Source organism: Cyanistes caeruleus, chromosome 33, assembly GCF_971803275.1.
Source record: "Cyanistes caeruleus chromosome 33, bCyaCae1.hap1.1, whole genome shotgun sequence".
Taxonomy (NCBI): domain Eukaryota; kingdom Metazoa; phylum Chordata; class Aves; order Passeriformes; family Paridae; genus Cyanistes; species Cyanistes caeruleus.
In genome coordinates this window covers 1,627,761-1,648,561 of record NC_141734.1, presented here as the reverse complement: position 1 = coordinate 1,648,561, position 20,801 = coordinate 1,627,761, and the positions used below count along the sequence as shown (strand labels likewise).

The 20,801-nt window shown below is 52.4% G+C and overlaps 2 protein-coding genes across 3 annotated transcripts in view; one reads left to right on the top strand and one right to left on the bottom strand.

The window, feature by feature from the left end:
• The first annotated feature begins 236 nt into the window (after nucleotides 1-236).
• Nucleotides 237-11,647, top strand: CUTA (cutA divalent cation tolerance homolog). 2 transcript variants are annotated; one of them, XM_086870736.1, is made up of 5 exons: nucleotides 237-526; nucleotides 2,688-2,747; nucleotides 3,521-3,566; nucleotides 5,031-5,080; nucleotides 8,811-11,647. In XM_086870736.1, exons 1-5 carry the CDS (start codon nucleotides 285-287, stop codon nucleotides 8,908-8,910), a joined length of 498 nt encoding a protein of 165 aa, XP_086726862.1. In that variant the 5' UTR covers nucleotides 237-284; the 3' UTR covers nucleotides 8,911-11,647. The 2 variants fall into 2 exon arrangements, with proteins under 2 accessions (XP_086726862.1, XP_086726863.1); XM_086870737.1 differs by lacking the exon at nucleotides 2,688-2,747.
• A 1,126-nt stretch (nucleotides 11,648-12,773) lies between these two features.
• PHF1 (PHD finger protein 1) overlaps nucleotides 12,774-20,801 on the bottom strand; it is a 37,382-nt gene continuing 29,354 nt past the window's right edge. The window contains exons 12-15 of the mRNA XM_086870731.1: nucleotides 19,167-19,227; nucleotides 18,964-19,019; nucleotides 16,615-16,668; nucleotides 12,774-13,629 (exon numbers count right to left, since the gene is read on the bottom strand). Of these exons, the coding sequence (XP_086726857.1) occupies nucleotides 13,425-13,629; nucleotides 16,615-16,668; nucleotides 18,964-19,019; nucleotides 19,167-19,227 (376 nt within the window). The 3' untranslated portion in view covers nucleotides 12,774-13,424. The remainder of the gene's footprint in view (nucleotides 13,630-16,614; nucleotides 16,669-18,963; nucleotides 19,020-19,166; nucleotides 19,228-20,801) is intronic.

Here is a 20,801-nt window from a genome sequence, read left to right as displayed (position 1 = left end):
TGCCATGGCGACGCTCCGGTTGATATCACAATGTTCCGGTTGCCATGGTGACGCTGCGGTTGCCATGGTGACGCTCCGGTTGATATCGCAATGTTCCGGTTGCCATGGTGACGCTCCGGTTGCCATGGTGACGTTCCGGTTGCCATGGTGACGTTCCGGTTGCCATGGTGACGCTCCGGTTGCCATGGTGACGTTCCGGTTGCCATGGCGACGCTGCGTTGTTTCCGCAGGCGCTGTCGCTGCTGCTGCTGCCGGGGCTGGGCCGGCGAGCGCTGCCGCAGGTGATGGCCACGGGGACACCGGGGACACCGGGGACAGCCCTGGGGACAGCCCTGGGGACAGCCCCGGGGACAGCGGGGGACACCCGCGGCACCGCCGGCAATGGCACCGCGGGTGACACTCGAGGAGGTGACACTGCGGGTGACAGCGCGGGTGACAGCGCGGGTGACAGCGGCTACGAGCCCGGCAGCGTCTCGGCCGCCTTCGTCACCTGCCCCAACCTCGGCGTGGCCACCGAGCTGGCCAGGTGACAACGGGGAGGGGACACCGGGGGTGACACCGGGGAGGGGACACCGGGGGTGGCAGCGGGGAGGGGACACCGGGGGTGACAACGGGGAGGGGACACCGGGGGTGACAGCGGGGAGGGGACACCGGGGGTGACAACGGGGAGGGGACACCGGGGGTGGCACCGGGGAGGGGACACCGGGGGTGACAGCGGGGAGGGGACAGTGGGGGTGACAGCGGGGAGGGGACACCGGGGGTGACAGCGGGGAGGGGACACCGGGGGTGGCAGCGGGGAGGGGACAGTGGGGGTGGCAGCGGGGAGGGGACACCAGGGGTGACAGCGGGGAGGGGACACCGGGGGTGGCAGCGGGGAGGGGAATGTGGGGGGACACTGGGAGGGACACTGGGGACACCGGTGGGGTGACACCAGGGGGACACGGGGGTGGCACTGGAGGGACACTGGGAGGGACAGTGGGGACACAAAGGTGGCACCAGGGACAGGGCGAAGTGACACCGTCCCACTGTCCCCAAGGGTGGCTCTGTCCCCAGGGTGGCTCTGTCCCCAGGGTGGCTCTGTCCCCAGGGGTGACACTGTCCCCAGGGTGACACTGTCCCCAGGGGTGTCTCTGTCCCCAAGGGTGACACTGTCCCCAGGGTGGCTCTGTCCCCAGGGTGGCTCTGTCCCCAGGGTGACACTGTCCCCAAGGGTGGCTCTGTCCCCAGGGGTGACACTGTCCCCAGGGGTGGCTCTGTCCCCAGGGGTGGCTCTGTCCCCAGGGGTGACACTGTCCCCAGGGGTGACACTGTCCCCAGGGGTGGCTCTGTCCCCAGGGGTGGCTCTGTCCCCAGGGGTGGCTCTGTCCCCAAGGGTGGCTCTGTCCCCAGGGGTGACACTGTCCCCAGGGGTGGCTCTGTCCCCAGGGGTGACACTGTCCCCAGGGGTGACACTGTCCCCAGGGGTGGCTCTGTCCCCAAGGTGGCTCTGTCCCCAGGGGCAGGGGGAGGTGACACTGTCCCACTGTCCCCAGGGGGTCGCAGGGGTTGGTGGCACCGGGAGGTGACATTTGGCACGGGGGCGGGGCTGGCGGGGGTGACGGGGACCGGTGGCGCTGTCATTGTCCCCAACCCTGTCCCTGTCCCTGTGTCCTGTCCCTGTCCCCTCCCTGTCCCCCCCCGTCACCCCTCGGTGTCCCCTCAATGTCCCTGTCCCCCCCTCTGTCCCCAATGTCCCCTCAGTGTCCCCAATGTCCCCAATGATGTCCTCTCAGTGTCCCCTCAGTGTCCCCTGTGTCCCCAATGTCCCCAATGCCCTCAGTCTCCCCAATGTCTCCTGTGTGTCACCTGATGTCCCCTCAATGTCCCCAATGTCCTCAGCTGTCCCCTCAGTGTCCCCAATGATGTCCCCAATGTCCCCAATGATGTCCCCAATGTTCCCAATGTCCTCAGCTGTCCCCTCAGTGTCGCCTCTGTCCCCAATGATGTCCCCTGTGTCCCTTCTGTCCCCGGTGTCCCCTGCTGTCCCCTCAGTGTCCCCTGCTGTCCCCTCAGTGTCCCCTGTGTCCCCAGTGTCCCCAGTGTCCCCAATGTCCCCAATGATGTCCCCAGTGATGTCCCCTGTGTCCCCTGAGTGTCCCCTCAGTGTCCCCTGAGTGTCCCCTGTGTCCCCAATGTCCCCAATGATGTCCCCAATGTCCCCTGTGTCCCCTGAGTGTCCCCTGAGTGTCCCCTGAGTGTCCCCAGTGTCCCCTGTGTCCCCTGAGTGTCCCCAATGTCCCCTGAGTGTCCCCAGTGTCCCCTGTGTCCCCTGAGTGTCCCCAATGTCCCCTGAGTGTCCCCATTGTCCCCTGAGTGTCCCCTGAGTGTCCCCTGAGTGTCCCCTCAGTGTCCCCTCAGTGTCCCCTCAGTGTCCCCATTGTCCCCTGAGTGTCCCCTCAGTGTCTCCTGTGTCCCCGGTGTCCCCTGAGTGTCCCCATTGTCCCCTGAGTGTCCCCGCTGTCCCCTGAGTGTCCCCAATGTGTCCCCTCAGTGTCCCCTCAGTGTCCCCTCAGTGTCCCCTGTGTCACCAATGTCCCCATTGTCCCCTGAGTGTCCCCATTGTCCCCTGAGTGTCCCCTGTGTCCCCATTGTCCCCTGAGTGTCCCCTGGGTGTCCCCTGAGTGTCCCCATTGTCCCCTGTGTCCCAGGGCTCTGGTGCTGCAGGGTTTGGCCGCCTGCGTCAACATCGTGCCAGGGGTGACCTCGGTGTGAGTGGGGACAGCATTGGGGACATCGGGGACATCGGGGACATTGGGGGGACAGCGGGGACATTGGGGACATTGGGGTCACCTCGGTGTGAGTGGGGACATTGGGGGGACACTGGGGACATCGGGGACACTGAGGGGACATTGGGGACATTGGGGTCACCTCGGTGTGAGTGGGGACAGCGGGGGGACATTGGGGGGACATTGGGGACATTGGGGACACTGAGGTGACCTTGGGGACACTGGGGTGACACTGGGGTGACATTGGGGTGACACTGGGGTGACACCGGGGTGACACTGAGGTGACACCGGGGTGACACTGGGGTGACATTGGTGACACCGGGGTGACACCGGGGTGACACGGGCAGGGTGTCAGGGCCTGGGGACACTGGGGTGACACTGAGGTGGCACCGGGGTGACACTGGAGTGGCACTGGGGTGACATTGGGGTGACATTGGGGACACTGGGGTGGCACTGGGGTGACATTGGTGACACCGGGGTGACACGGGGTGACACGGGCAGGGTGTCAGGGCCTGGGGACACTGAGGTGACACTGGGGTGACACTGAGGTGACACTGGGGTGACACTGGGGTGACACTGAGGTGACACTGAGGTGACACTGGGGTGACACTGGGGTGACACTGGGGTGGCACTGAGGTGACACTGGGGTGACACTGAGGTGACATTGGTGACACGGGGTGACACGGGCAGGGTGTCAGGGCCCGGGGACAGCGGGGGAGGGGAGGTGCCACCCGCCGTGTCCCCGATGTCCCCAGGTACAGCTGGCAGGGGAAGCTGGAGGAGGACAGCGAGGTCCTGCTGGTGAGACACCCTGTCCCCAGTGTCCCCAAGGTGTCCCCAAAGTGTCCCCAGTGTCCCCAATGTCCCCAATGTCCCCCCAGGTGTCCCCAATGTCCCCAGTGTCCCCAAGGTGTCCCCAGTGTCCCCAAGGTGTCCCCAAAGTGTCCCCAGTGTCCCCCCAATGTCCTCAAGGTGTCCCCAATGTCCCCAATGTCCCCAGTGTCCCCAGTGTCCCCAATGTCCCCAATGTCCCCAAAGTGTCCCCAGTGTCCCCAGTGTCCCCAGTGTCCCCAATGTCCCCAGATGTCCCCAATGTCCCCAATGTCCCCAATGTCCCCAATGTCCCCAAGGTGTCCCCAGTGTCCCCAGTGTCCCCAATGTCCCCAAAGTGTCCCCAGTGTCCCCAATGTCCCCAGTGACCCCAGTGTCCCCAAGGTGTCCCCAAGGTGTCCCCCCAATGTCCCCAGTGACCCCTAATGTCCCCCAATGTCCCCCAGATGTCCCCCAGGTGTCCCCACTGTCCCCAAAGTGTCCCCAATGTCCCCAAAGTGTCCCCAAAGTGTCCCCAGTGTCCCCCCAATGTCCCCAAGGTGTCCCCAATGTCCCCAATGTCCCCAATGTCCCCAATGTCCCCAAGGTGTCCCCAATGTCCCCAATGTCCCCAAAGTGTCCCCAGTGTCCCCAGTGTCCCCAGTGTCCCCAGTGTCCCCAGGGTGTCCCCAATGTCCCCAATGTCCCCAGTGTCCCCAGTGTCCCCCAGATGTCCCCCAGGTGTCCCCAATGTCCCCAAAGTGTCCCCAAAGTGTCCCTGATGTCCCCAAAGTGTCTCCAATGTCCCCCCCAATGTCCCCAAAGTGTCCCCAGTGTCCCCAAAGTGTCCCCAATGTCCCCTCAGTGTCCCCAATGTCCCCAATGTCCCCCAGATGTCCCCCAGGTGTCCCCAATGTCCCCAAAGTGTCCCCAAAGTGTCTCCAATGTCCCCCCCAATGTCCCCCCAGGGTGTCCCCAATGTCCCCAAGTGTCCCCAGTGTCCCCAAAGTGTCCCCAAGGTCCCCCCAATGACCCCAAGGTGTCCCCAGGTGTGTCCCCAATGTCCCTGGGGTGTCCCCAAATGTCCCTGAAGTGTCTTAGGGGTGTCCCCAAAGTGTCCCCCTGTCCCCCAAAGTGTCCCCAGATGTCCCCCAATGTCCCCCCAGGTGTCCCCAATGTCCCCAAAGTGTCCCCGATGTCCCCTTAGGTGTCCCCAAGGTGTCCCCAATGTCCCCAGGTGTCCCCACTGTCCCCAAAGTGTCCCCAAAGTGTCCCCAGTTTCCCCTCAGGTGTCCCCCAGGTGTCCCCAATGTCCCCCCAGGTGTCCCCAATGTCCCCCCCAATGTCCCCCCAATGTCCCCAAAGTGTCCCCAATGTCCCCCCAGGTGTCTCCAATGTCCCCAAAGTGTCCCCAATGTCCCCCCAATGTCCCCAATGTCCCCAATGTCCCCTCAGATGATCAAGACCCGCAGCTCCCGGGTGCCGGCGCTGACGGAATTCGTCCGGTGGGGCTGGGGGGGATTTTGGGGGGTCCTGGGGGGTCCTGAGGACATTTTGGGGGGTCCTGGGGGGGATTTGGGGGGTCCCAGGGGGGGGTTGGGGTGTCCCGGGGGGGGTTGGGGGGTCCTGAGGGGGATTTTGGGGTCCCAGGGGGGTCCTGGGGAGGTTTGGGGGGTCCTGAGGGGGATTTTGAGGGGTCCCAGGGAGGATTTTGGGGGTCTTTGGGGTGTTTTTGGGGGGGACCTGGGGGGGTTTTGGGGGGGTCCCAGGGGGATTTTGGGGGGTCCCAGTGGGTTTGGGGAGGGTCACAAGGGGATTTTGGGGGGTCCTGGTGGGTTTGGGGGGGTCTTGGGGGATTTTGAGGGGTCCCAGGGGGGATTTTGGGGGTCTTGGGGGGATTTTGGGGGGTCCCAGAGGGGATTTGGGGTTCCCATGGGGGATTTTGGGGGTCCTGGGGGGGATTTTGGGGGGTCCCAGAGGGGATTTGGGGTTCACAGGGGGGATTTTGGGGGTCCTGGGGGGATTTTGGGGGTTCCCAAGGGGATTTTGGGGGTTCCCAAGGGGATTTTGGGGTGATTGAGGAAAATTTGGGGGTTCCCAGGGCAGATTTTGGGGGATTTTTGGGATTTTGGGGGGAATTTTGGGGGAATTTTGGGATTTTTGGGGGAATTTTGGGATTTTTTGGGGGAATTTGGGGATTTTTGGGGGGATTTTTGGGGGAATTTTGGGATTTTGGGGGGAATTTTGGGATTTTTTGGGGGAATTTGGGGATTTTTGGGGGAATTTTGGGATTTTTTGGGGGAATTTGGGGATTTTTGGGAATTTTGGGGGGATTTTTGGGATTTTGGGGGGATTTTTTTGATTTTGGGGGGGGAATTTTGGGATTTTGGGGGGAATTTTGGGATTTTTGGGGGGAATTTTGGGATTTTGGGGGGAATTTGGGGATTTTGGGGGGATTTTTGGGGGAATTTTTGGATTTTGGGGGAATTTGGGGATTTTGGGGGGGAATTTTGGGATTTTTGGGGGAATTTTGGGATTTTTTGGGGGAATTTGGGATTTTTTGGGGGAATTTGGGGATTTTGGGGGGAATTTTGGGATTTTGAGGGGGATTTTTGGGGGGATTTTTGGGGGATTTTTGGGATTTTTGGGGGATTTTTGGGATTTTTTGGGGGAATTTGGGATTTTTGGGGGGAATTTGGGGATTTTTTGGGGGAATTTTGGGATTTTGGGGGGAATTTTGGGATTTTGGGGGAATTTTGGGGATTTTTTGGGGGAATTTGGGATTTTTGGGGGGGATTTTGGGGATTTTTGGGGGGTTCAGGGGGGATTTTGGAGGGGAGATTTTTTGGGATTTTTGGGGGGGAGATTTTTTTGGGATTGGCATTTTTTGGGGGGAATTTTTGGATTTTGGGGGGGATTTTTTGGGGGATTCTGGTGGGGATTTTTTGTGGTTCAGGGGAGATTTTGGGGAGAATTTTTTTGGATTTTGGGAGAATTTTTTTGAGATTTTTATGGATTTTGGGGGGGATTTTTTGGGGTTTGGGAGGTATTTTGGGGTTTTTTTTGGGGGGGAGTTTGGGGGCATTTTGGGGGATTTTTGGGGATTTTTTGGGATTCTGATGGAGATTTTTGGGGGGATTTTTGGGGATTCTGGGGGTTATTTTGGGGTTTTTTTTGGGGGATTCTGGTGGGGATTTTTGGGGGGATTTTGGAGGATTCTGGGGGTTATTTTGGGTGGTTTTTTTGGGGGGTTTTGGGGGGCATTTTGAGGGATTCTGATGGGGATTTTTTGGGATTCTGATGGAGATTTTTGGGGGGATTTTGGGGTTTTTTTTGGGATTCTGATGGGGATTTTTGGGGGGATTTTGGGGGATTTTGGGGGATTTTTTTGGGATTCTGATGGAGATTTTTGGGGATTTTTTGGGGATTCTGATGGGGATTTTTGGGGGGATTTTTTGGGGTTCGGGGGGGATTTTGGGGGGGATTTTGGGGGATTCTGATGGGGATTTTGGGGGGATTCTGGGGGTTATTTTGGGGGATTTTGGGGGATTTTTGGGGGATTCTGATGGAGATTTTGGGGGGATTCTGGGGTTTATTTTGGGGGGATTTTGGGGGATTTGGTGGGGATTTTTTGGGATTCTGATGGAGATTTTGGGGGGATTTGGAGGTTATTTTGGGGGATTTTTGGGGATTTTTTGGGGGGATTTTTGGGGATTCTGGGGGTTATTTTGGGGATTTTTTTGGGATTCTGATGGAGATTTTGGGGGATTTTTTGGGGATTCTGATGGAGATTTTTGGGGTTATTTTGGGGGATTCTGGTGGAGAATTTTTGGGATTCTCATGGGGATTTTTGGGGAATTCTGATGGGGATTTTTGGGGGGATTTTTTGGGGTTCGGGGGGTATTTTTGGGGGGATTTTGGAGGATTTTTTGGGATTTTTTGGGGATTCTGATGGAGATTTTGGGGGGATTTTGGGGATTTTTTTGGGATTCTGATAGAGATTTTTGGGGGGATTTTGGGGGATTTTGGGGAATTTTTTTGGGATTCTGATGGGGATTTTTGGGGGGATTTTTTGGGGATTCTGATGGAGATTTTTGGGGGGATTTTTGAGAATTTTTTGGGGATTCTGATGGGGATTTTTGGGGGAGTTTGGGGGGATTCAGATGGAGATTTTTGGGGGGATTTTGGGGGATTTTTGGGAATATTTTGGGGATTCTGATGGGGATTTTTGGGGGGATTTTTGGGGATTCTGGGGGTTATTTTGGGGGTTTTTTTGGGGATTCTGATGGGGATTTTTGGGGGGGTTTGGGGGAATTCTGGTGGGGATTTTGGGGGGATTCTGGGGGTTATTTTGGGGTTTTTATGGGATACTGATGGGGATTTTTGGGGGGATTTTTGGGGGGATTTTTGGGGATTCTGGGGGTTATTTTGGGGTTTTTTTTGGGGATTCTGATGGGGATTTTTGGGGGGATTTTTGGGGATTTTTTTGGGATTCTGATGGAGATTTTTGGGGTTATTTTGGGGGATTCTGGTGGAGAATTTTTGGGATTCTCATGGGGATTTTTGGGGAATTCTGATGGGGATTTTTGGGGGGGTTTGGGGGGGATTTTGGGGGTTATTTTGGGGTTTTTTTTGGGATTCTGATGGAGATTTTTGGGGGGATTTTGGGGGATTTTTTTGGGATTCTGATGGGGATTTTGGGGGGATTTGGAGGTTATTTTGGGGGATTTTGGGGGATTTTTGGGGATTCTGATGGAGATTTTGGGGGGGGTTGGGGGGGATTCTGGGGGTTATTTTGGGGTTTTTTTTTGGGATTCTGATGGAGATTTTTGGAGGGATTTTGGGGGTTATTTTGGGGATTTTTTTTGGGATTCTGATGGGGATTTTTGGGGGATTCTGATGGAGATTTTTGGGGATTTTTTGGGGATTCTGATGGAGATTTTTGGGGGGATTTTTGGGGATTCTGGGGGTTATTTTGGGGGTTTTTTTGGGGATTCTGATGGGGATTTTTGGGGGGGATTTTTGGGGATTTTTTGGGGGTTCTGATGGGTAATTTTGGGGGGATTTTTGGGGATTTTTTTGGGGTTCTGATGGGTAATTTTGGGGGGATTTTGGGGGATTCAGGTGGTGATTTTGTAGTGATTTTGGTGGGTATTTTTGGGGTGTGCGTTTCCCGGGCCCGGCGCGTGCCGGGTCAGTGTTTTGGGGTGACTTTGGGGGTTTTTGGGCCGGCAGGAGGCAGCACCCGTACGAGGTCCCCGAGGTGGTGGCGCTGCCGGTGGCGCAGGGGAACGCGCCCTACCTGCGCTGGGTGCGCGACGTCGTGCCCCCCTGAGCCCCAAAAACAGCCCGAAATCACCCAAAAACAGCCCGAAACACCCAAAAACAGCCCAAAACACCCCAAAAACATCCTGAAATCACCCAAAACCAGCCCAAAACACCCAGAAATCACCCCAAAACACCCCGAAATCACCCCAAAACACCCAGAAATCACCCCAAAACACCCTGAAATCACCCAAAAACAGCCCGAAACAGCCCGAAATCACCCAAAAACACTCTGAAATCATCCAAAACCAGCCCAAAACACCCCGAAATCACCCAAAAACAGCCCGAAACACTCAGAAATCACCCCAAAACACCCCAAAATCGCCCAAAAACAGCCCAAAACACCCCAAAAACACCCTGAAATCACCCAAAACCAGCCCAGAACACCCAGAAATCACCCCAAAACACCCCGAAATCACCCCAAAACACCCAGAAATCACCCAAAAACAGCCCAAAACACCCCAAAAACAGCCCGAAACACCCCAAAAACAGCCCAAAACACCCCAAAAACAGCCCGAAACACCCCAAAAACAGCCCAAAACACCCAGAAATCACCCCAACACCCTGAAATCACCCAAAAACACCCCAAAGACACCCTGAAATCACCCAAAAACAGCCCGAAACACCCCCAAAATACCCAGAAACACCCCAAAATACCTCAAAATCACCCCAAAACAACCAAAAATACCCCAAAGTCACCTGAAATCACCCCAAAACACCCCAAAATCACCCAAAAACACCACAAAATACCCAGGAACACCCCAAAACCAGCCCCAAAACACCCAAAATCACCCAAAACAGCCAAAAACCACCAAAACCACCCCAAAATCACCCCGAAACACCCCCAAAAAACCCAAAAAACCCACCCCAAAAACATCTCCAGAAATCTCGCCCAAAAACACCCCAAGAACACCCAGAATCACCCCCAAAACAGCCAGAAACACCCCAAAAACCCCTAAAATCACCCCCCAAAATACCCCAAAAACACACCCCAAAATACATCCAGAAATCGAGTCCAAAAACCACCCAGAAATACCCCAAAAACCCCCAAAACCACCCCAAAATTCCTCAAAAATTCCCTCGGAAACTCCTCAAAAATCACCCCAAAATCACCCCAAAATCCCCCAAAATTCCTCTAAAATCACCCCAAAACTCCTCAAAAATCACCCCAAAATCCCTTCAAAAATTACTTAAAAATTACTCAAAAATCACCCCAAAATTCCTCTAAAATCCCCCCAAAAATCACCCAAAAATTATTCAAAAATCACCCCAAAATCCCCCCAAATTCCTCTAAAATCACCCCAAAATTATTCAAAAATCACCCAAAATCCCCTCAAAAATTCACTCAAAAAATCACCAAAAATCTCCCAAAAACTCCTCAAAAATCACCCCAAAATGCCCTCAAAAATCACCCCAAAATCCCCCAAAATTCCTCTAAAATCCCCCAAAAAACTCCTCAAAAATCACCCCAAAATCCCTTCAAAAATTACTTAAAAATTACTCAAAAGTCCCCCCAAAATTCCTCTAAAATCCCCCAAAAAATCACCCCAAAATTATTCAAAAATCACCCAAAATCCCCTGAAAAATTACCCCAAAATCCCCCAAAATTCCTCTAAAATCCCCCAAAAACTCCTCAAAAATCACCCCAAAATCCCCCCAAAATTCCTCTAAAATCCCCCAAAAAATCACCTAAAAATTATTCAAAAATCACCCAAAATCCCATCAAAAATTTCTCGAAAATCCCTCCCAAATTCCTCAGAAATAACCCAAAAATTCCCTCGAAAACGCCTTAAAAATCACCCCAAAATTATTCAAAAATCCCCCCAAAATTCCTCAAAAATTCCCCCAAAATTCCTCAAAAATCCCCCCCAAAATTCCTCAAAAATCCCCTCCAAAACTCCAAAAATTCTCAAAAACTCCTCAAAAAATCTCCCAAAATTTCCTCCAAAATTCCTCAAAATTCCACCAAAAATTCCTTAAAAAATCTCCCCAAAATAAAAAAAAAGCCCTCCCAAAATTTCCTAAAAATTCCCAAAAAATCCCCTCAAAATTCCCCAAAAACTCCTCAAAAATCCCCAAAATTTCCCCAGAATTCCTCAACAATTCCTCCCAAAAATCCCATCAAAAATTTCCCCCCAAACTCTTCCAGAATTCCCAAAACCTCCCCAAAAAACTCCCCCCAAAATCCCCAAATTCTCCCCCAAAATCCCAAAAAATTCCCCAAAAATCCAAAAAAATTAAAAAAAAATCCCAAAAAATTCCCCAAAAAATCAACAAAAATTTGCCCAAAATTCCCCAAAAATTCCCCAAAAGATTCCCCCCAAAACCCCCAAATTCTCCCCCAAAATCCACAAGAATTCCCCCAAAATTCCCCAAAAATTCCCAAAAAAATCTACAAAAATTTGCCCAGAATTCCCAAAAAATTCCCCAAAAAATTCCCCCCAAAACCCCAAATTCTCCCCCAAAATCCCCAAAAAATCCCTTAAAAAATCCCAAAAAATCCCAAAAAATTCCGCAAAAATTTGCCCAAAATTCGCCAAAAATTCCCCCCAAAATTCCCCCCAAAATCCCCAAATTCTCCCCCAAAATCCCAAAAAATTCCCTAAAAAAATCCCCAAAAATTCCACAAAAATTTACCCAGAATTCCAAAAAAATTCCCCTCAAAATCCCCAAATTCTCCCCCAAAATCCAAAAAAATTCCCAAAAAAATCTACAAAAATTTGCCCAAAATTCCCAAAAAAATTCCCCCCAAAATCCCCAAATTCTCCCCCAAAATCCCAAAAAATTCCCAAAAAAATCCAAAAAAATTTAAAAAAAATCCCAAAAAATTCCCAAAAAAATCGACAAAAATTTGCCCAAAATTCCCAAAAAATTCCCCAAAAAATTCCCCACAAAATCTCCAAATTCTCCCCCAAAATCCAAAAAAATTCCCCCCAAAATTCCAAAAAAATTCCCCAAAAAATCTACAAAAATTTGCCCAAAATTCCCAAAAAATTCCCCCAAAAATTCTCCCCCAAAATCCCCAAATTCTCCCCCAAAATCCAAAAAAATTCCCCCCAAAATTCCCCAAAAAAATCAACAAAAATTTGCCCAGAATTCCCAAAAAATTCCCCAAACAATTCCCCCCAAAATCCCCAAATTCTCCCCCAAAATCCAAAAAAATTCCCTAAAAAAATCCCCAAAAATTCCACAAAAATTTGCCCAAAATTAAAAAAAAATTCCCCCCCAAATCCCCAAATTCTCCCCCAAAATCCCAAAAAAAATCCAAAAAAATAAAAAAAAACTTTAAAAAAATCCAAAAAAATTCCCAAAAAATTCCCAAAAAAATCGACAAAAATTTGCCCAAAATTCCCAAAAAAATCCCCCAAAAATTCCCCCCAAAACCCCAAATTCTCCCCCAAAATCCCCAAAAAAATCCCTTAAAAAATCCCAAAAAATCCCCAAAATTCCCCAAAAATTCCCCAAAAATTCCCCCAAACTCTCGGGGTCCCCTCGGAGTTTGGGGGGACCCCAAAACCCCCCGGGGTGGGGGAGGGGCGGCCCCGAATTTGGGGAATAAAAAGGGGGAGAAATCCCCGAATTTGGGAATTTTTGGAGCTGCGGAATTTTTGGGGAACCCCAAAATTTGGGTGGGGGAGGGGAATTAAAGGGGGAGACCCCCAAAATTTGGGTATTTGGGGACGAAAAAATGGCGGGAAACCCCAAAATCGGGGAGGTGACCCCAAAATTTGGGGGGGTGGGGGAGGGGCGGGAATCCCCAGATTTGGAGGGGGGGAGGGGCTTAAAGGTGGGGGAGGGGCGTCTCTAAAATGGGGGGAGGGGTCCCCAAAAACCACCCGGAGCCGCTCCCTGGAGGCGTTTATTGAAGGCGGGGGGAGGGACAGAGGCCACGCCCCTTCCGGCCACGCCCACCCAGGCCACGCCCACCCCGGATCCACCCGGAAATGAGAAAATTTCAGGGTTTTCCCCCAAAATTTTGGGGGTTTTGGGGTCGGAGGGATTTTTTGGGGGGTGGGGGAGGGGCCTGAGGTGGCCACGCCCCCACCCCAGGCCCCTCCCCCTCTCGAATCTCCCCGGAAGTGACAAAAATAAAATTTTTTAACCCCAAATTTTGGGGTTTTTAGGGCGGGAAACCCCAAATTTTTTTAGGGGTGGGGTCCCCAAAATGTTGGGGGCGGGGTCAGAGGTGGCCCCGCCCCCACCCGCAGCCCCGCCCCCCCATTTAAATCCTCTGGGAAATAATAAAAATAAACATTTTTATCCCAAAATTTTTGGGGTTTTTCTGGAGCCGGAACCCCCAAAATTTTCCCGGGAAATCCCCAAACATTTTTATGGGCGTGGCCCTTTCCGGCTCCGCCCCTTTCCGAGGCCACGCCCCCTCCCCACCCTCCCCGGAAGTGACAAAAATAAACATTTTTAGCCCAAAATTTCGGGGTTTTTTGGGGCCGCGACCCCAAAAATTTTGGGGGGGCGGGTGGGGGGGGCAGGGGTCCCCGAAATGTTTTTGGGGGGGTGGGGGCGGGGTCAGAGCATGGCCCCGCCCCCCCACTCCAGCAGGTACTGAACGGTCCCGTCCAGCGTCACGCGCCGCGCCAGGACCCGGGGGGGCGGGGCCGAGGGGGGCGGGGCCGAAGGGGGCGGGGCCGAGGTGGGGGAGGGGCGCGCGGGAGGGGGGAGGGGCCGGCGGCGCGCGGGGGGAGGGGCGGGGTCCGGGTCCGGCGTGGGAGAGCTGGGGGGAGGGGAAACCAGTGAGAACCAGTATAAACCGGTATAGACCAGTATAGACCGGTATAGACCAGTATAAACCGGTATAGACCAGTATAAACCGGTATAGACCAGTACAGACCAGTATAGACCAGTATAAACCGGTATAGACCAGTATAAACCAGTATAAACCGGTATAGACCAGTATAAACCAGTATAAACCAGTATAAACCGGTATAAACCGGTATAGACCAGTATAAACCAGTATAAACCAGTATAAACCGGTATAAACCGGTACAGACCAGTATAAACCAGTATAAACCAGTATAAACCGGTATAGACCAGTACAGACCAGTATAGACCAGTATAAACCGGTATAGACCAGTATAAACCAGTATAAACCAGTATAAACCGGTATAAACCGGTATAGACCAGTATAAACCAGTATAAACCAGTATAAACCGGTATAGACCAGTACAGACCAGTATAGACCAGTATAAACCGGTATAGACCAGTATAAACCAGTATAAACCAGTATAAACCGGTATAAACCGGTATAGACCAGTATAAACCAGTATAAACCAGTATAAACCGGTATAAACCGGTATAGACCAGTATGGTCCCATCCCAGTCCCTCCCAGTCCATCCCAGTCCATCCCAGTATCCCCAAATCCCCATTTCCCACCAATTTCTTCTCCAAAATCCACATTTTTTTTTTATAATTTCCCCATTTTTTTTCCGTTTTTCTCCCGGTTTTTTTATTCCCAGTCCATCCCAGTCCCTCCCAGTCCATCCCAGTCCATCCCAGTCCCTCCCAGTCCATCCCAGTCCATCCCAGTCCATCCCAGTTCCATCCCAGTCCATCCCAGTCCATCCCAGTATCCGCAAATCCCAGTTTTCCCATCAATTCCCATCAATTTCTCCCAAAAAATTCAATTTTTTTCCCATTTTTTTTCATAATTTCCCCATTTTTTCTCCGTTTTTCTCCTGATTTTTTGCTCCCAGTTTATCCCAGTTCATCCCAGTCCATCCCAGTCCATCCCAGTATCCCCAAATCCCCGTTTTCCCATCAATCCCCATCAATTTCACCCCTAAAATTCCCATTTTTTTCCATATTTTTCCCATTTTCTCTCCATTTTTCTCCCGGTTTTTTGCTCCCAGTCCCTCCCAGTCCATCCCAGTCCATCCCAGTCCCTCCCAGTCCCTCCCAGTCCCTCCCAGTCCATCCCAGTCCATCCCAGTCCCTCCCAGTTCCATCCCAGTCCCTCCCAGTCCATCCCAGTCCATCCCAGTCCCTCCCAGTTCCATCCCAGTCCATCCCAGTCCCTCCCAGTCCATCCCAGTCCCTCCCAGTTCCATCCCAGTCCATCCCAGTCCATCCCAGTCCATCCCAGTCCCTCCCAGTTCCATCCCAGTTCATCCCAGTCCATCCCAGTCCATCCCAGTCCCTCCCAGTTCCATCCCAGTTCATCCCAGTCCATCCCAGTCCATCCCAGTCCCTCCCAGTTCCCTCCCAGTTCATCCCAGTCCATCCCAGTTCCCTCCCAGTCCATCCCAGTCCCTCCCAGTCCATCCCAGTCCATCCCAGTCCATCCCAGTTCCCTCCCAGTCCATCCCAGTCCCTCCCAGTTCCATCCCAGTCCATCCCAGTCCCTCCCAGTCCATCCCAGTCCCTCCCAGTTCCATCCCAGTTCATCCCAGTCCATCCCAGTCCCTCCCAGTCCATCCCAGTCCCTCCCAGTCCATCCCAGTCCATCCCAGTCCATCCCAGTTCCCTCCCAGTCCATCCCAGTCCCTCCCAGTTCCATCCCAGTCCATCCCAGTCCCTCCCAGTCCATCCCAGTCCCTCCCAGTCCATCCCAGTCCCTCCCAGTTCCATCCCAGTCCATCCCAGTCCCTCCCAGTCCATCCCAGTCCCTCCCAGTTCCATCCCAGTTCATCCCAGTCCATCCCAGTCCCTCCCAGTCCCTCCCAGTTCCCTCCCAGTTCATCCCAGTCCATCCCAGTTCCCTCCCAGTCCATCCCAGTCCCTCCCAGTCCATCCCAGTCCATCCCAGTCCATCCCAGTTCCCTCCCAGTTCCATCCCAGTCCCTCCCAGTCCATCCCAGTCCATCCCAGTCCATCCCAGTTCCCTCCCAGTTCATCCCAGTCCATCCCAGTTCCCTCCCAGTCCATCCCAGTCCCTCCCAGTCCATCCCAGTCCATCCCAGTCCATCCCAGTCCCTCCCAGTCCATCCCAGTCCCTCCCAGTTCCATCCCAGTTCATCCCAGTCCCTCCCAGTCCCTCCCAGTTCCATCCCAGTTCATCCCAGTCCATCCCAGTCCATCCCAGTCCCTCCCAGTTCCCTCCCAGTTCATCCCAGTCCATCCCAGTTCCCTCCCAGTCCATCCCAGTCCATCCCAGTCCCTCCCAGTCCCTCCCAGTTCCCTCCCAGTCCATCCCAGTCCATCCCAGTCCCTCCCAGTCCATCCCAGTCCATCCCAGTCCATCCCAGTTCCCTCCCAGTTCCATCCCAGTCCCTCCCAGTCCATCCCAGTCCATCCCAGTCCATCCCAGTTCCCTCCCAGTTCATCCCAGTCCATCCCAGTTCCCTCCCAGTCCATCCCAGTCCCTCCCAGTCCATCCCAGTCCATCCCAGTCCATCCCAGTCCCTCCCAGTCCATCCCAGTCCCTCCCAGTTCCATCCCAGTTCATCCCAGTCCCTCCCAGTCCCTCCCAGTTCCATCCCAGTTCATCCCAGTCCATCCCAGTCCATCCCAGTTCCATCCCAGTTCATCCCAGTCCATCCCAGTCCATCCCAGTCCCTCCCAGTCCATCCCAGTCCATCCCAGTCCATCCCAGTTCCCTCCCAGTCCATCCCAGTCCTTCCCAGTCCATCCCAGTCCATCCCAGTTCCCTCCCAGTCCATCCCAGTTCATCCCAGTCCATCCCAGTCCATCCCAGTCCCTCCCAGTCCATCCCAGTCCCTCCCAGTCCATCCCAGTCCCTCCCAGTTTCCCCAGTCCCACCTGGGGCTGGTGTTGGCCGAGGGGTGGAAGGAGGCGAACATCCGGATGGGGGGGCTGGGGAAGGGGACCCCAAAAATCACCCAAAAACAACCAAAAATCCACCCCAAAAACACCCAAAATTCACCCAAAACCACCCAAATTCACAGCAAAAATCACCCAAAATCACACCAAAAATCAGCCCAAAAATCATCACCCAAACCACCCCAAAATCACCAAAAATCAACCAAAAATCACTCCAAAATCCACCCAAATCTACCCCAAAATCATCCAAAATCACCCCAAAATCATCCAAAACCACCCCAAAAATCACCCAAAAATCCACCCCAAAAATACCCCAAATTCACTCCAAATCCACCCAAAAATCACCCAAAAAACTTCACCCAAAAACACCCAAAACCACCCCAAAAATCACCAAAAAATCAAACAAAAACACCCCAAAAATCACAAAAATTCACCCAAAATTCACTCCAAATCCACCCAAAAATCACCCAAAAAACTTCACCCAAAAACACCCCAAACCACCCCAAAAATCACCAAAAAATCCACCCAAAATCACCCAAAAAATCAAACAAAAACACCCCAAAAATCACAAAAATTCACCCAAAATTCATTCAAAATCCACCCAAAAATCATCACCCAAAACCACCCAAATTCATCCCAAAAATCACCCAGAAATCACCCAAAAACACTCAAAAAACACCCCAAATCACCCAAAAATCACCCAAAAACACCCAAAAACACCCAAAAATCATCCGAATTCACCCCAAAAACACTAAAAATCACCCCAAAAAATCACCCAAAAATCACCCAAAAATCATCACCCAAAACCACCCAAAAATCACCCAAAATCACCCCAAAAACACTCAAAAATCTCCGAAAAAACCCACCCTAAATTACCCAAAATCACCCAAAAATCACCCAAAATCCACCCCAAATCCACTTAAAAATTCCTCCCCCAAAAAAACCCCAAAATCACCCAAAAATTCCCCCAAATCCCCCCCAAAATTCTCTAAAATTACGCCAAAATCACCCCAAAATCCCATAAATTCCCCCCAAATTCCCCCCAAATCCCAAAATTCCCCCAAATTCCACAAATTCCCCCAAATTCCTCCCAAATCTCCCCCAAAATTTTCCCCAAATTGCTCCCAAAATCCCCAAAATCCCATAAATTTTCCCCAAAATTCCCCCAAATCCCCCTAAAATCCCCCTAAAATCTCAATTTTCCCCCCAAATTCCCCAAAATATCCCCAAAATCCATCCAAAATTCTCAAATTCCCGAAATCCCTAAAAAATCCCTCCCAAATCCCCCAAAATTCCCCCAAATTCCCCCAAATTCCTCAAAATCTGCCCGAATTTTCCAAAATCTTCCCGAAAACTCCCCTAAAATTCCCCAATTTCCCCCAAAATCCCCCCAAATTCCCCAAATCCCCCCAATTCCCCGCAAAATTCCCCAAAATTCCCCCAAATCCCCCAGAATTCCCCCCAAAATTCCACAAAATTCCCCCCAATTCCCCCCAAAATTCCCCAAAATTCCCAAATTCCCCAAATCCCCCTCAAATCCCTCCCAAATCCCCCCAAATTCCCCAAAATCTGCCCGAATTTTCCAAAATCTTCCCAAAAACTCCCCTAAAATTCCCCAAATCCACCAAAATTCCCCCCCAAATTCCCCAAAATTCCCCCCCAATTTCCCCCAAAATTCCCCAAAATTCCCCAAATTCCCCAAATTCCCCAAAATTCCCCAAATCCCCCCCAAATTCCCCAAAATTCCCAGAAATTCCCCCCAATTCCCCCCAAAATTCCCCAAAATTCCCCAAAATCCCCCAAAATCCCCCAAAATTCCCCAAAATTCCCCCCAATTTCCCCCAAAATTCCCCAAAATTCCCCAAATTCCCCAAATTCCCCAAATTCTCCCCAAATCCCCCCAAAATCCACCAAAATTTCCCCCAAAATTCCCCAAAATTCCCCCCAAAATTCCCCAAAATTCCCCAAATCCCCCCAAAATTCCCCAAAATTCCCCCAAAATCCCCCAAAATTCCCCAAAATTCCCCAAATTCCCCAAATTCTCTCCAAATCCCCCCAAAATTCCCCAAAATTCCCCCCAATTTCCCCCAAAATCCCCCAAAATTCCCCAAATTCCCCAAATTCTCCCCAAATCCCCCAAAATTCCCCAAAATCCCCCAAAATCCCATAAATTTTCCCCAAAATTCCCTAAAATTCCCCAAATCCCCCCAAAATCCCATAAATTTTCCCCCAAAATCCCAAATTCTCCCAAATTCTCCCCAAAATCCCTCAAAATCCCCCAAAATCCCCCAAATTCCCCAAATTCTCCCCAAATCCCCCAATCCTGACCTGGGGGGGCTCCGGGCCTGGGTCCTCCGGAAGTTGTAGGAGCCGCCGGGGGGGTCCTGGAGGGGGGGGGACCCCAAATTTTGGGGGGATTTGGGGGGGATTTGGGGGCTCCCCCCGAGTTTGGGGGGATTTGGGGTTTTTGGGGGTTTTTTGGGGTTTTTTGGGGTTTTTTGGGGTTTTTTGGGGTTTTTTGGGGGTCTCACCTGGGAGCCGCGGGGGGAGGGGCGCCGGCGACCCCCGCCCTTCCCCCGCCCTGGGGAGAGGCTGCGACCCCCGGGGGGGGTTGGGGGGACCCCAAAAAAATTTGGGGACCCCCCCCCCCCATGGGAAAGGGAGAGGCCTCGAGAGAGGGGAAACCCCAAAAGAGGCAGAAATTGACCCAAAATCCGCCCCTCCCCCCTCCCCCAAATTCCCCGAGATCCCCCAAATTCTGCCCCAAAATCTCCCCAAAATTCCACCGAAACCCCAAAATCTCCCAAAATCTTCCCAAATCCCCCCCAAATCCTCTTGAAATCCCTCAAAACTCCCCCAAATCCTCAAAATTCCCCCAAAACTCCCCCAAATCCCCAGAAATTTTCCCCCAAATTCCCCAAAATCCCCCCAAATTCCCATAAATCCCCCCCCAAATCCCACCAAAAACCCCTTGAAATCCCCCCAAAATCCCCTGAATTCCCATAAATCCCCCCAAAATTCCCATAAATTCCCCAAAATTCCCCAAAATCCCAGAAATTCCCCCCAAATCCCCAGGAATTCTCCCTCGAATTCCCATAAATTTCCCCCAAAATTCCCAGAAATTCTCCCCCAAATCCCCCAAAAATTCCCTCAAATCCCCCCAAACTCACCTAAACCCCCTTTAAATCCCCCCCAAAACCCCAAAATCCCCCCAAATCCTCCCAAATTCCCATGAATCCCCCCAAAATCTCCCAAAATTCCCCAAAATCCCCCCAAATTCCCATAAATTCCCATTAAAACAATTTCCCCCAAAATTCCCATAAATCTCCCCCAAAATTCCCCCAAAATTCCCAGAAATTCTCTCCCAAATTCCCATTAATCCCCACAATCCCCCCAAAATTCCCAAAATTCCCAAAAATCTCCCCAAATTCCCCCAAATCCCCCCCAAATTCCCCTAAATTCCCCTTAAAACCTCCCAAATTCCCCCAAAATCCCCCAAAATTCCCCCAAAATTCTCATAAATTCCCATTAAAACCTCCCAAAATCCCCCCAAATCCCCCCAAAATCCCCCCAAATCCCTCAAACCCCTCAAAATTCCCATAAATCCCCCCCCCCGGAATTCCCGAAATTCCCGCCAATTCCCGGATTTTTCCCGCCAATTCCCGGCTTTTTCCCGCCAATTCCCGTGTTTTTTTCCCGCCAATTCCCGGATTTTTCCCCGCCAGTTCCCAGATTTTTCCCGCCAATTCCCGGGTTTTTCCCGCCAATTCCCGCGTTTTTTCCCGCCAATTCCCGGTTTTTTTTCCCGCCAATTCCCGGGTTTTTCCCGCCAATTCCCGGATTTTTTCCGCCAATTCCCGGTTTTTTTCCCCGCCAATTCCCGGATTTTTCCCCGCCAATTCCCGGGTTTTTTCCCGCCAATTCCCGGGTTTTTCCCGCCAATTCCCGCGTTTTTTCCCGCCAATTCCCGGTTTTTTTTCCCGCCAATTCCCGGGTTTTTCCCCGCCAATTCCCGGGTTTTTTCCCCGCCAATTCCCGGATTTTTCCCCGCCAGTTCCCGGATTTTTCCCGCCAATTCCCGTGTTTTTTCCCGCCAATTCCCGTGTTTTTTCCCGCCAATTCCCGGGGTTTTTTTCCCGCCAATCCCCGGATTTTTCCCGCCAATT

Bases quoted from the DNA above. Each gene is read 5' to 3' on its own strand.
- CUTA (XM_086870736.1), top strand. From the start codon at position 285: ATGGCCACGGGGACACCGGGGACACCGGGGACAGCCCTGGGGACAGCC. The intron at 527-2,687 runs GTGACAACGGGG...CCTGTGTCCCAG, and splicing joins GTGGCCACCGAGCTGGCCAG to GGCTCTGGTGCTGCAGGGTT. The intron at 5,081-8,810 runs GTGGGGCTGGGG...TTGGGCCGGCAG, and splicing joins GCGCTGACGGAATTCGTCCG to GAGGCAGCACCCGTACGAGG.